We start from the raw sequence: 14,480 nt of genomic DNA, 5'->3' as shown, positions 1-14,480 counted from the left end.
ATCTCGTTTTCGGTGTTAATGTGAAATAGTATTATTGTTTATTCGGGTCCGTTCTAATAATATTTAGACTGTCGCGAGTTTCCGGTTGCGGGTTTCCGTGTCCTTCTCGACATTGCTTTTTTATTGTTAGTCCGTTCGCTATATTATACCTCTTCCATTGCATAAGGCTTTGGTACGATATTATTTTGTCTGGTCCATAATTATATAAAACCACAGATATATAAAACAACTAGATAGCCAAATCAACGAATAAAATTGAAGTCTAGCATCCATATTCGCATATGGGCAAAATACGATTGATTGACCCATAATATTTTATATTATTCCATGAAATATAATTTAAATATGATTGAAACATGATAATATGGTATGATGATATGATTGCTACTTCTTTAATCGTGGATATCACAGATATATAAAACGGTATCACGTCAATACCGCGAATCCAAAAAAGCGAATATCAAAATAGCGACGGCAAAATAGCTAAGTATAAAATAGCTAAAAGCCATAATAGCGAATGTTCAAAACAGCTAAAGCTTATTATTTTAAAATGATCATTATTATATGTATTTAGTAATACATCAGAGATTAGTCATAAATTAAAAAATTAAAAGATAAAAGATATTATATAATATTTATAATTTATACTTGTAATGATAAATTATAGGATATGCCTTTCAAATAATTTAAAATGTTTCATTCTGTATATTGTTTTTGAATTTCCAAAATTCTTAATGCAGTATTTTGATTTTTTTTTTTTTTTATTGGATTTTCTCCACTTATGTATTGCTCTACTTTCATTTCTGTGTTAGTCTGTTCTATTGTTTGAACCCTTCTATAAGTTTCCAAAATGTTGAGTGACACGATCCAAGTAAATGATTAAAACCACAATTCCAACCTATATAATATGTAAAAATCTATTAAATATAATTAATATAATTTAGATATATTTATTTATAAAAATTAAATATCTTCGACAGAATTATTAGTCTATGGAAAATTTAAAGCATCATAACGATTCTACATTTCCAGAGGAAATGTTGTACCTCGACATCGTTTATGCACAGTTATTCCAAGCCATGTATCTTTAAAGTAGTCCAGTAGTAGTTGAAAACGTTCTTCGTGTTCTATGTAATAATCACTTTCACATAAGTACTCGAAACTTGCTATTACGTCAGATACTGGTACATAAGCTAGTGCTGGTAAAAATCGTATTTGAATACAAAATTCTGCATCAGTTATATATTTTTCGTGGATTGTGGGTATCGATTGTATTTTTCGCCATACATATTGACTTAAGTGAAAGTGACAGCCACGAGAAATTATATTGGGGAAATTTTCTTTAAATGCCAATATCGCACTCTGTTCGGAGTCAGTCATAATAGTCTTAGAATTTAATGGTATATGCGATTTTAGTGTTTTGATTAAATAATAATATGTTGAAATACTTTCAGGTAATAATGCAAAAACTACCGGTATTACAGTACTATATTTCAATACGTGAATAGTGTATATTTGTGTGAATATAGACGGAGTGCTCTTAAATGTACCGTCGGCGAACCAATGTTCAGATTCAGACATTAACTCTAATCCGTCATGTGTACAACATATTTAAATTCTATTTTTTATAGGACCATTAATTTCATAATTATCAAATAACAAAAACTTACTTCCATTGTTTGTTTGTTTATAAATGTCTTGTACTTCTCCTAAATCTTTCAAAGTTAATGGATTAGGCGGAAAGTATTGATTACGTTACCTAGTTCGCTGAATAATTCTTTTAAGATTTGGTACACTTGTGAAACTCCCTTGAATTACATTGGATGATGCCGTTATTACAATATCACTAATAATTTTACTCGGATTATGTTGAGTAGTTAAAGCACTTTTTTTCATTTCTTCAGTTAAATGTTTGACTTCGATTTTAGTTGGATTGAGGACATGTACATGTTGGAATGAAGAATCTTTAATAACCAAACCATTTTTAATATTAATTCGACCACGACATTTTTGAACTTCCGCACATCTCCAGTATGAAACTTCACCATTTTCACAATCTTTCCGATACAAGAACCCATCGTATTTTACGAGTGGTTTATTTTTTTGTGATATTAAATATTCGAAATTTTTAAACGACATAACTGTGAAACTGTATTATACACGAGTTATATAACTATAATACTGTGCGGTTTAACATACACTGTCGCTGTCGAATATTGTGCTCGTATCTAATCCACCTATTTTATTATTATATCTCGTCATAATCTCGCTATATCTCGTCGTAATATATATCTATTGGATAACCCAGCTATAAAACTGATTGTGATTATTTGTATCTTTATAACTATTACTAATAAGGAACATAAATTTAAAATACCTAATATATTTTAGCTGTTTTGACCATTCGGTATTATGGTTTTTAATAGTAATTAAATAATAATAATAATAATAATTAGCTATTTGCCGTCGCTTTTTTGACATTCGCTTTTTTGAATTCACGGTATTGACGGTGACTCGTCATATAATATCTGTGTACTCGTATAAAACGTATTGGCACCTATATTAGTGTATTATATTATTTTATAATTTCTACGCAGTTCTTTCACAGTTTTTCGTGAAATCACGTGTATTTTTAACTCTGGTATAATAAAACAGGGAAAATAACACTGTAACTGACGACACGAGGGATAACCGCGAATTCCCTACCAATCCGCCGCGGGTGTATACTTTTGGTACGTATACTCGTATAGTGCCCGCTGCGAGTTTTCTGGTCTCACCCTAATGCGTGCGTGTGTGCGTGTGTGTGTGGTTTATTGCCCGACTATAAAATAGGGGAGAAAGAAGTGTTTTCGCTCTCTCACTCTGCCCCCCCCCCCCGACCACTGTAGTCACCGTTATGACGTTTGCAGGACAGAAACAGACCTATCTTCGTCTCTGTCTTTCTCTTGGCAACCGTGTTGACACTGTCACTCCATCCTGGTCCCTATTTCTCTCTCACCCCACCTCCTCACCGTATTGAAAACCGTCGTCGTCGTATCGAATTCCCATTACGACGCGTGCTCACAATAATCTAATTTCTCCGTATTTTAATGGACCCACTCTCATTCGATTACAACTTACAGTGGCGGCGCGATGTCGATTTAAATGACTTAATTTTATTTTATTTTATTTGAATAAAGTAGAAAAACGAAATGTTTTCAAAATAAAAATATGTTTACACGATTATTGCAGCTATGAGTCTTACTCGCATTTGCTACCTACGTTTGTGTTGTATACATACCTCTTGGTAATATTAATTGGCAGCGTATAATAAAATTAAAACTATCGATGCACTGACTGAATATATTTGATACGATCAAATTATTTGATCAACGACATTTGGGTGGTTAGGGACGAATTTAACTAAAGATTCTGAACTTTAATCAGATACATTATTTAGTGCCTATAATAAATAAAAATGATAATTTATATTATTTATATTATTTTCAGACATTAATTATACAACGCTTGAATAATACATACGTTTTTTATAATAATAACATATAATAATTGGTTTATAAAAAAAAAATATTTCATTTTCGTACCTACGTTAGTTCGAATCAAGGTTTAACAATAATAATCTAAAGTTGATTTACCATTAATTAAAAGTCGTTTAATGTTACTAATTAAATTTATTTTGTAATGTTTCAGAGATTGCCGAGTAGTACGAGATCCACAAACGTTAAAATCTAAAGGCTACGGCTTCGTCTCGTTTCTGAAAAAAGCTGTAAGTATACAAAAATTATTTTAATCTTAACTTTTTATTTGATATTAATTAGAAGCCGGAAATAATAAAGTCAGTAAATTGAGACATAATAAAAAGAGGTGATTTTTTTTTTTAACTTATCGCATCGACGAAATGAGACAAAGAGATCTTTTGTCCTATTGGGAACACAATATGAATATTTTTCAAAGGTCTAAAGATAGGTATAGTAAGAATAATCTGGCATAGTTCTTTTTATTTTGTTTTCTCACAACACTTTGTGCTGCTGAAGCAATTTGAATTACCAGCGATCACAGAGTCAGAGTTTTAACAGCACACAACATAATTAATAATAATATAACAAACTCGATTCAATATTCAATAAGATTGATTTATAAAGGAAAAAAAAGACACCTATTTTATTATAAATACCAATTTATTGCCAAATTTAAAATATGCTTCAATAATATTATTATAGTTGTGTGAAAAATTTTAACTAGACATTGTACCTATTCTATATAAAATTGTTATCAAAGTATTAAATTGTCCACCATCGTTGCCGAAAATATCGTTTCTCATCTGTTGTACCCTTAAAACAACAACTATAGTCGTCTGTTAATCGTATTATATTATTTTATATTATAATACTGTTACCTTTTATTATTTTTACTATTGTTGTGGTCGCTGAAATATTCGTTTTTCAAACTCGCTAAATGTTTTGTGTTGTTTTTTTTTTTTAATCTATTTAACTATATAATATACATACGTGATGTGCACGTATAATGTATATACAACGCAATAACATCGCCGTCCGTTTTTGTGGGATAATTTACCATTACCATGACTGGATACATTGTTGAAGCCCATTGTTTTACCGATTTATGTGTTAGAGTATTGCGTGGGATTTTCTTTCTAACTTCCTCTTCGTCACCACCACCACCACCACCACCACTTTCATCCTCAAACGGGGTGTTTCGACTGCTCACGCGATATAGCAAAACGACCGACCGGTCGTCTGCTGCGGCTCATTGTTGAATCGCTGCAGCGTTTTATCCCGACACTCAAACGTGATAAGGAAAATTACTCCGAAAAATAGAACTATTTACGTTCACATACGTATGCACCACCCACACCATCGCGAATCAGACGATTTTTTTTTCCATGACCATTACCTCCCCCCCTGGTCCCTGGTTGCCCATCAGCCGCGTCGTTGTTTTGCTGGTTACTACGGGAAATTTTGAATTAGGAATTGGAGTTATACTGTTTAAAGTATATATCTGAAAAAAATGTTTTAGCTTTCAAAATTATTTACTAGACGTAGGGGATTTCGCAATATGGTCATGACTGTACAGCGTATAAATTCGCTAAAAACCCTCGGCTTATGTGTTTTGCACTGCAAAGGGAGGAGAAAGATGGAGGGTGGGGATAGAATTACGACTCTCGCTCATGATCCTGGGTGCAAAGTTAAAACCAGATAATTTATACAGATTTTAAAACGCTGCGAGTTATTCATAATTGAGTGAGGGTGACATACCATTACAAAAAATATTATTTATTCCTTATATTACATTATTATTAAACATAATTGTTCGGTTGCCTAACATTGGTATAGTGTACATTAAGTATTATTGTGAATACGACGAATACGTGTGATGGACTTATTGATTCATTAACATATATACAACTTATCACATATAATTTATAGTTGAAAGACTAACGACGTTCAAGTCGAGTTAACACACGTCAATATGTTAACAGATTTTTAGAATTTGAAAATTTTTTACACGCGTGGCACCCAAGATAATATTTTTACATTAGAATTTTATAACAGCTATTTTTAACAGTAAAAATATTCTAAACTTAAATTGTATTTTTTGATTTTTTTATACATTATACATAATCTTATGTACGTGAGTACATCGCCCACTTAAAATTTTTCATCTGACTGGTATATATGTATATATAAGATACCTTATAAAAATATATTGATCATAAAAGGGTATAGATAATACTATCCAAAAAACTTATCTTTAACGTTATTATTTCGTCTTTTATAAATATATGGCGACTGTTTGTAATCTGCGCATAATATAATATGTATGCCATTGATAAAAATCATTTCGAAAACTCAGTACGCCGCGCCAACTCGCAGTTTACAGCGGTCGTCTATCAGTCCATTTATCCGGCTTAGAGTCTGACTTTAGAGAAGGGCGTACACGGTATTGTGATTTCCGGATGTAATTAAGTATTATCCGATATACTGAGTCTAATTGACCGTTTAGCAATCATCCGTCGTATTATGTGGTCACAACCTATCATTTCAGACCTCGATTCACATTATTGTTATCAAATAACAGATCAGCATTACCTAAACTACTGTTCATTAAATTTGTTTTGTTTGATTGTACACTAAGTTTTTAAGGATCATAAAAGTCTTATTCGGATGAATTACAAAAAAAAATTAAATATTATTATTACGGTTTTAAACAATATAGCTGTATAGTATTATAGGTACTAAAACTGCAGATTTTTTTTGGAGTGTCGAGTCATCAACCAAGTTTTAAGTGAACTATAATAGGATTTCACCTAACGCCTTGCCATTAAGTTTGGGAAACAATAATAAAATATAAAATTTATCGTTTTATCATCCCGTCGACCCTCGCGAACCCCCTTACACGACCCGTTTCTTAGTGTTTATGTGCTTTACAATAATAATCGTCGTACAATATTAATATTATACTTATAAGTTATAATATATTATTATTTTTATTTTTATTATTATTATTATGTGTACGGCAATGCAAGATCCGATGCGTACAAAATGAAAAAGCGAGAAAACTCCCCTCCTATTGCGATGTCTTGCACACGACTCATACGATGTGGTTGCCGATCCCATATGTTCCGTGCTCGATCTATAACACTCGTATATATGTCACTTAAACGCGTGTTCCTCCGAGATAAACGCCACCTCCTCTACCGGAGGGCCGGGTCGTCGTCGTCGTCATCGACGGCTTAATGTCGGGTCGTGACGAGGGATAAAAGTAATATATTGTATAAGTTTTTGAGTATATGTGCAATATTATATATACTCGCGGATCTATCGGGTGCGCCGGTCGTCGACTCTTGCCACCCACGTTTACACGCAAAACTGTTGCGCGTCGCTGAGCTCCGACCTTGAAGCTCGCAACAAGAGTCTATAAGAAAAGGAAATACTTACCAATACCCTATATACTTTCCTCTATCAAGGTAATCATTGAGTGCGTATCATTGTTTTACATAAATGCGCGTAACGTTGCGGCCAAATGCGCAATCGTGTTCGAAATAGAAGCGCCTAGGTCGAGTCGACGTAATAATATATTATACTAATTGGCTACGCGTTTCAATTGACAACTATTAACTATCCGTTTAGTCGAATAATCATACGCGTGTATTGTGAAAATACATTAACTAGATTTACCGATACCCTCTCGCAACTTTTACAGTATATGCTTAAACGCCTTAAATTATTGTAACATTTTGTTAATTGATACTAACGAAATACACAATGTTATATTGTCGCTCTAATGTTTTGTAATTTTCCATGTTTAGGTCCTTCAGTTTTAATCTGGTACCTACTTATTGTATATACATTATACGTCGATCCATTAGTTTTACTGCTGAGGTATAAATTGATTTAATTTCCATTACCTATTGTATTTAATTGGCGTATCTTTGAGAGTTTATTTAAAAGACTTTAATTGTAATTTTAATAGCTATTGAACATTTAAACTGTTTGGTGCTTATAGTATATTTTCAAACCTCAATAGTTAAATTTGATTTGGGATACTATAAAAGTAGTAATATTTGTATAATTAGGTTCACAATAGCTAATATTTTGATTGGACCATATTCAGACTATTTAAAATATATAAGCATAATATGATAAAGGCTAATATAGAATCGCATAATCTATTATTTTATTCTAACAAACTCGGAGATAAATTAACATTTTAAGCAAAATTAAATTAATATGATGTCATTTTTGTTGTCTGACATCTTTTTTTGAAAACCATTTTAGTTCTATTTTTAGATCGTAATCTACATCATAATATTATACGAATTTACTTATGAGGACGTCTAACACTCATGTGTTGTCTCCGTCTTACAAACGTACGACCTAGCAAATTATCGTTTGCTAGTTTCAATCGGGTATTGTCAGTTTTGATATTAGAGCGAATCCACCTATTATCAAACTTTTAGGTAACAACATTATCTGTGTTCTCTCGTTGGTTTTTTACGATATTTTAATTTTTAAGTGAGTTATGGACATTTTAAAATATTCATAATTTACACGACGTCCTCTTAAATATGATGAATAGAATCTAGACGAAATTCTACGGTTAATTTATGTAATTAAATCATACTTAGATTATAATATGTCCAAAGAATAATAGGCACTCTATTCTCATTACTTAGAGGTATTAGTTAAGCCGTCGATCTAATAACATTTATAAATTATAAACTAGGTATGTATATTGTATATATTAGCTCGGTTCACTTTATTCTTTTATCTCATAATAAGTTTTCACATTTTGATCTTGTTAAAGGTTATAATAATATTATGCTATAAGTAAAACGTGATTTTCTCGTGATTCCAATGAGTAAGTTCTGTAAATAAATATAAACTTTTCACCGTAACTCAACGGATATTGAATTACATTGGAAAACGAGCATTTTGCTATTCAGTGTGGTAAAATATATATTATGATATTATAATCGACCTGTAGGTATATAGGTATAATATGTATAACAATCAGCCGCCTAAAAAAAAAAAAAAAAAAAATAGAAAAACGCCCTGGAGGACTGTTCAAAAATTTAAACACGTCTACCTATCGTTGATCGGCGGTGGGGTGAGCCTTTTCCCGTTTTCATGCTATTTATATAAATCGAATATCGGACCCAGAGAGTATCGTTTTTTACATGTCATTCAACGAGAACACATTGCCATCGTTAAAGACGAAGGAAATTGGACCTGGTCTCCGTGTCGACGCAAATTACGACCCTCCTGCGACTTCATTATCGAAATCGTATGTGGCGGGTTATCGCACACCATACACGAGTGTTCATATAATCTCACTTCTATTCCCTCGGTGTTTTTGACAGCTCTGTCATAAATCAAATAGTGATAATAAGTAAAATAGGCGTCACACTGCGCTAGAGCCACCGCCACGAATTGGATGATATCGTCTTTCCGCCAACGCTGTGTGTCAAACGTTAATACGTTATACACATAATAATAATAATATAAATTTGTACGGCGGCATTAATCGCGATCCAAACAAACACGTTATATAACTTTCGATTCCCGATCAATAAGTATTTAGGTACCTAAATAATTAAATATCATAGCGTATACGGAAATAAATTCAAATCTATTTGATTATTATTTTTCATTATTAAAATAATATGTTTTCACCAACTACCCGTAATAATTATTATTTGAATGTTCGATTGAACACGATAGGGTCCAGTGTACCCGATATAGACAGTGAAGTTCATAGTACGTCTACAGTATGTATTGACAGAAGACCTTACACGATATTACAATATTATTAAACAATATCGTGTCTGCACATCCAAAAATATCTCAAGAATAAATCCTTAAAAATAGTATGCGTTTCCAAAGTTAACTCTAAATGTATGAATTGTAAATCAGCTCAGAACACTAATTATAATATTATATCATAATATTTAATAATATCAGCTCGTAGGTTCGATAATATACAAAAACCCATACACAATTATTATGGTATCGGAACCCCGATACTAAGAACAATATACAGGTTGTACCATTATAACGTGGTTATAGACGAGGTATGCTATACCTATTAACTCTGGTATAATAGCGGTAGTTAGGAGAGTCACCCGTGGATTCGACGTTTGTATATTATAATAGTAACAATAAAGATAATCATAACATTTCAGTGCGTGAAAAAAGTTTTCTCCCCGGCATAATGTACCGAGAGCTCGGCGGCCGCGCACATTTGGCCGTAAAGTCGTTTTGATGGAACAAACGTGTAGCGATATTTTATCGTCTTGTAAACGGGGTCACGCCCGTGGTATCAGCTCTGAGGCAGTGGTGTTGACTTAGATCCCATCATAGGCATGTAATAAAAAAAATGGGGAGAATTTTTTGCGGTGGTGGTGGTGGTGGTGAAAAAACATATCGTTTCGAATTCAATAAGATAAAAGGCGAAAAACGCGTTGATGATATACGCGTGTGCGTAAAATATTGAGTATCATATTATGAAAATTGTAAAACTCCCGCCTCCGCCCTTCCAGTGAATAACAAACACGCGAATAAAAATAATATTTTTTGGTTATAAAAAAAATAAGTTCACAGTGCCGTTACGTAGTCGTATCCCATAAATTCCCCATGTTTTTTTTTTTAAAGCTCGCGGTGTATATTATGATGTACTCCCCATGCCCGAAATCTGGCATTGGCTGTATACTACCATCACTGCCGTCCACGTGTAGCCAATTTAATTTTCCATCGTATAAACCATCGAGGCAGAAAAACTCTTTTTCCGATATAAACATCTTTATTTCGTTTTTTTTTTCCGCGGAAGGATAAAAACTCATTTCCAGAAAGGTTTAATGAACCGAAGCGGGATTATACTAAATTTATTAGTTTGCAATATTATAATATATTAATGTAATACCTTGGTATTGGTATAAGACCGACACACATTATGATAATACCATTGACCGCTGATCTGAATTACAGATGATTATTATTGGACCATAATCGAAATGTTTATGACATCAATTTATGTAAATTATAATATCATTTCTAACACAGTATTCGGTACAGTATACCTAGTACTCTGGCACAAATAGAGTTTTATTAGTACTCATAACTCCTCCTAAAAGCTACCTTAAGAAAAAATTAATAGGAGGAACTTTGGTTATATAATTATTGATAAACATTTGAACACAAAATACCTTGGGAGCTTGAGCATCACTGAACATTTTTCGTGTCTTGGTCACTTCTGGTATAATACCTATATTTGGTAATATCTAATTTGATAATGTAAGATATCAATGTGTTGACCGTACGATATTGACATTTCACTATAACCTGTTACTTCTAAGTTCTTAACTCTATAACGCGATATGCTCTCGTGATTACGACCACGGGTGGTTACCTGTTACCTCAATGTCATTATATAGTCGGAGTACACTTGAATGGAATCGACGATTAAGGGCACGATATATACGAATTTAAATAGTACTCTAGAGTCCTGAAAAAAATATATTTTTCTTTACGTCGTGTTCATTAAATATCAATTATTCTGGAAATTTGTAAAGGAAAAATATAATCATTTCACTGCGATACATTTGCCGTATAAATTCATACAATAGTATTCCATGTAGGCACCTACTTACAATAATATTATTACCGTCGTAGATACTTGAAAATTAAACGAATTTTTATGGAATCTGGTTTTTTTAAGCCCTCGTTAAGTACAGTAGATTTTAAACGCAATGTTTAGTATACAATATATTATATACGCTTTCTGTGTTACACGCACATGCAGTGTATTATATTAATTATATAACTTATTCCGAGTGTTATATTTACTGTTATCGTAGATGACCTTTTTTCATTCACTATAACATAAATCTCTAACGATTATGATACTGACTGCTTTCGCTGGGAAATACATCGGAAAAAAATCTGTCAAAACGAATATTTAATTTTGTGGTAATCGATTTGACAGATGAATCCAAAACGATTAACCTTTTTTCGATTTTTCATAAACTTTTTGTGCTCCCACGTACATTAATCAGTTACTTACATACGTGTACAAATGTACAATTCAGTGGAGCAGAACTCAGGGTTCATGAATGGGGGTATTATAATCCCAGGATGAGTAGTGCAGGCCAGTCTTATCAACCTGACAATAACCTGCCACCAATTAGACATTATCTATTGGTTTTTTTATTTATATATAGTTTTTCTATCTACAATCGAAAGATGAGTAGTACATTATAGCAGTTATAGTTTGTGTCATAATATTTCAACCGTTGTTTATATTGTGTAATAAATGTGATTTTGATTGAGTTATTTTAATAACCCTGAGATTCAGTTTAATTATATCTAGAGTTGTATTATCTCATTTTTCAATACCTATAATAATACGCAATTTGGCACAATTTGAACATTGTACTAATAAATTTTATTTCAGACAATAGAGTAATAATTAAAATTATTCTCATGCGATTTAATCTTAACTTAAAAAGTCGAATCGACGAAGGTCTGGAGAGGGTCTGTGTTTGAAACATTTTTGGCGATGGTCTACTGATAAATTACAAATGATATTGCCATCCGAAAAAAATCGAATTCAGCCCAAAGTAGGTATGTACACAAGTGTACGGATCACATTGAATGTGTTATAAAACCAGAACGCAGCATTAAAAATTGATAAAAACGTATTTGATCGACACCACAGCGCGTTGCATTCGCCTATCTCATATTATTATTATGATTAGTCACAACAGCGTTAACAAACATCGATGGAGAAGGACATTTATAATAATAATTTATCAAAAACTTCGAATCGTCGTACGATTTTTTCGTAGTATATTGCGTATAAAGGCATAGCGATTATTATATTTATTTTTTTAGTGAGGTAAGTACCTATGTATAACAATCAGAAAACGGGAATGGGTCTCGGCGTACAATAACAGTATTGTCTTTAACGAGTTCAATATATTATGCGCGCATCATCAGACCTGCTCTCCTCTTCACTGCTCTTAGGCGCATATTATTATTATTGTAATAAACGTTATCATTTGAAGCGTAACAGCTAATCGCCGTTCACGTGATTCGATAAAAACAAAACATACAGTTAAAATGTTAAAATGTATATTATACTCGCCGTGGTTTAATAATACAGTCAAACGTTTTTTCGCAACGGTTTTAATCATGGACAATACCCATTCCAACAGCGTTTTTGTTACCTAATCTTTGACGAATTGTCGCACGAATCGATAAAATCACGCGCTTGTTATTGGTATTGTTTTGAAACGAACGGGATATCAAAATGGAATAGACGTTATACCAATTGCAATTTACCAGTTCAACGAGCTGTTGGGCGGGAAATTTTATCTGCAATTTTTCGCATTTGCTCGTGCCGTAGCGTTGATGTCGAGAGGGACGCGAGGACAATCCCTTCGGGTCGATACAAATAATAATAATAATAATAATAATAACGATAATAATAGAAGACACTCAACCGCATATAATAGTCGAATATGATATACTGATATCTGATATACTCGGTTATAGGCATTATGTATACAATATGTATAATAATAATAATATAATATATCTGCATCCGAGAGACTACTGAAAAATCACCTTGCACCGCCATACGATTCACTGCATCAGAATCACGGTAGAACGGTATGACTCGCAGTCTACATGCGTATGTTATTACGATAGGTACCCAACTGTTATAATAATATCATATTATAATCGTAAGTATACAACCGTGATGTTACGTGATGCACGCGTACAATAATAATATTTTGACTATTAATTGTTACGCCGCTCTATGTAATAACAATAATATAATGTATACGGTGTCTGAAGGGTAAATACACGTCAGAAACGGAACCCCGCGTAATTGATATTCTATTCCGATGTGGACCTCGCAGAACATAATAATAATAATCGTCGACCGACTGGTCCATTGTGGTGATCGATCATGTGTGCATGGCACGGCCGAGACTTTTTCGGTTTGGTAGGTTCGAGAAGGGTGGTCAGAAGGACCGTATATAATAATGACTCCTCCCTTCACATACAGCTGTAATACACATACCTATGTAATATTATTGCATTGAAATATTGTTATACTGTGCATGGTATGCATATATAGTAAACGATGGCCGTATTATGGTATATTATATGGTATTGATATATTTATTTTTTTGTGATATTCGCAGGAAGCCGAGAGTGCAATCGCCGCGATGAACGGTCAATGGCTGGGCAGCAGAAGCATAAGGACAAATTGGGCGACAAGAAAACCACCGACGTTAAAAACCGACTGTGAGTACACCACGAATTGCATTTGACATATTATAATTTTTATTCTATATTTTTATGGTCGAATTGATTTCCAACTTCTCGACATCTTCTTAAAATGTAATTTTCTTATCGTACCTACGCGATATTATGATGTTATTCTTTCCCGTAACATATACCTATAAAAACTGTTTTCGTTGTTGTTTCTTTCGATCCGACGTTGCCGCTGCCAAGTTATTGTTATTTGTCGGTGGTGGTACATTCCCTACTATCATATATTAAGCACCGTTGCTGGTGGAGTGATGATCAAAATAAGCACGAGGAGGGAGGTGTTCGCGGGAGGTCTTAAGGCCCCGCAGGTATCTCAAGGGAGTTTGCAACTCCGAAGGCTTTTGTGTGCGTGTACTGTGCACAGACCTCACCAGGTTTTGCACTTAATTATTCATATCGTGGCCAATCAAACGGACTGATAAGGCGGTGGTGGTCGGCAGCAGGGATATATTGTGTGTAATTTGTTCTAGCAACGTTACCAGGATTGAAAGCATATTAAAATATACCCAACGGCTGTTGCAGCAGGTGCATGACGTATACAATATGAACAATGATGTCATATAATAATGGCGCAGCGTGTAGAAAAAGGAATTATTTTTTATTATCAAATACCAT

At 33.1% G+C, this 14,480-nt stretch overlaps 1 protein-coding gene across 3 annotated transcripts in view; it reads left to right on the top strand.

Annotated features, from left to right (window-relative positions):
* The window catches only part of LOC107168580 (nucleolysin TIAR), a 392,636-nt gene that overhangs the window by 333,037 nt on the left and 45,119 nt on the right, over positions 1 to 14,480 (top strand). For all 3 annotated transcript variants that reach the window (XM_089218763.1, XM_089218762.1, XM_089218764.1), the window contains exons 4-5: positions 3,691 to 3,766; positions 13,736 to 13,838. In XM_089218763.1, coding sequence (XP_089074889.1) covers positions 3,691 to 3,766; positions 13,736 to 13,838 — 179 coding nt within the window. The remainder of the gene's footprint in view (positions 1 to 3,690; positions 3,767 to 13,735; positions 13,839 to 14,480) is intronic.

This window comes from Diuraphis noxia, unplaced genomic scaffold (assembly GCF_037042655.1).
Source record: "Diuraphis noxia isolate RWA-SAM2 unplaced genomic scaffold, SU_Dnox_SAM2 contig0002, whole genome shotgun sequence".
NCBI lineage: Eukaryota > Metazoa > Arthropoda > Insecta > Hemiptera > Aphididae > Diuraphis > Diuraphis noxia.
The sequence above is the reverse complement of the archived record's forward strand: the minus strand, read 5'-3'. Positions and strand labels throughout refer to the sequence as shown.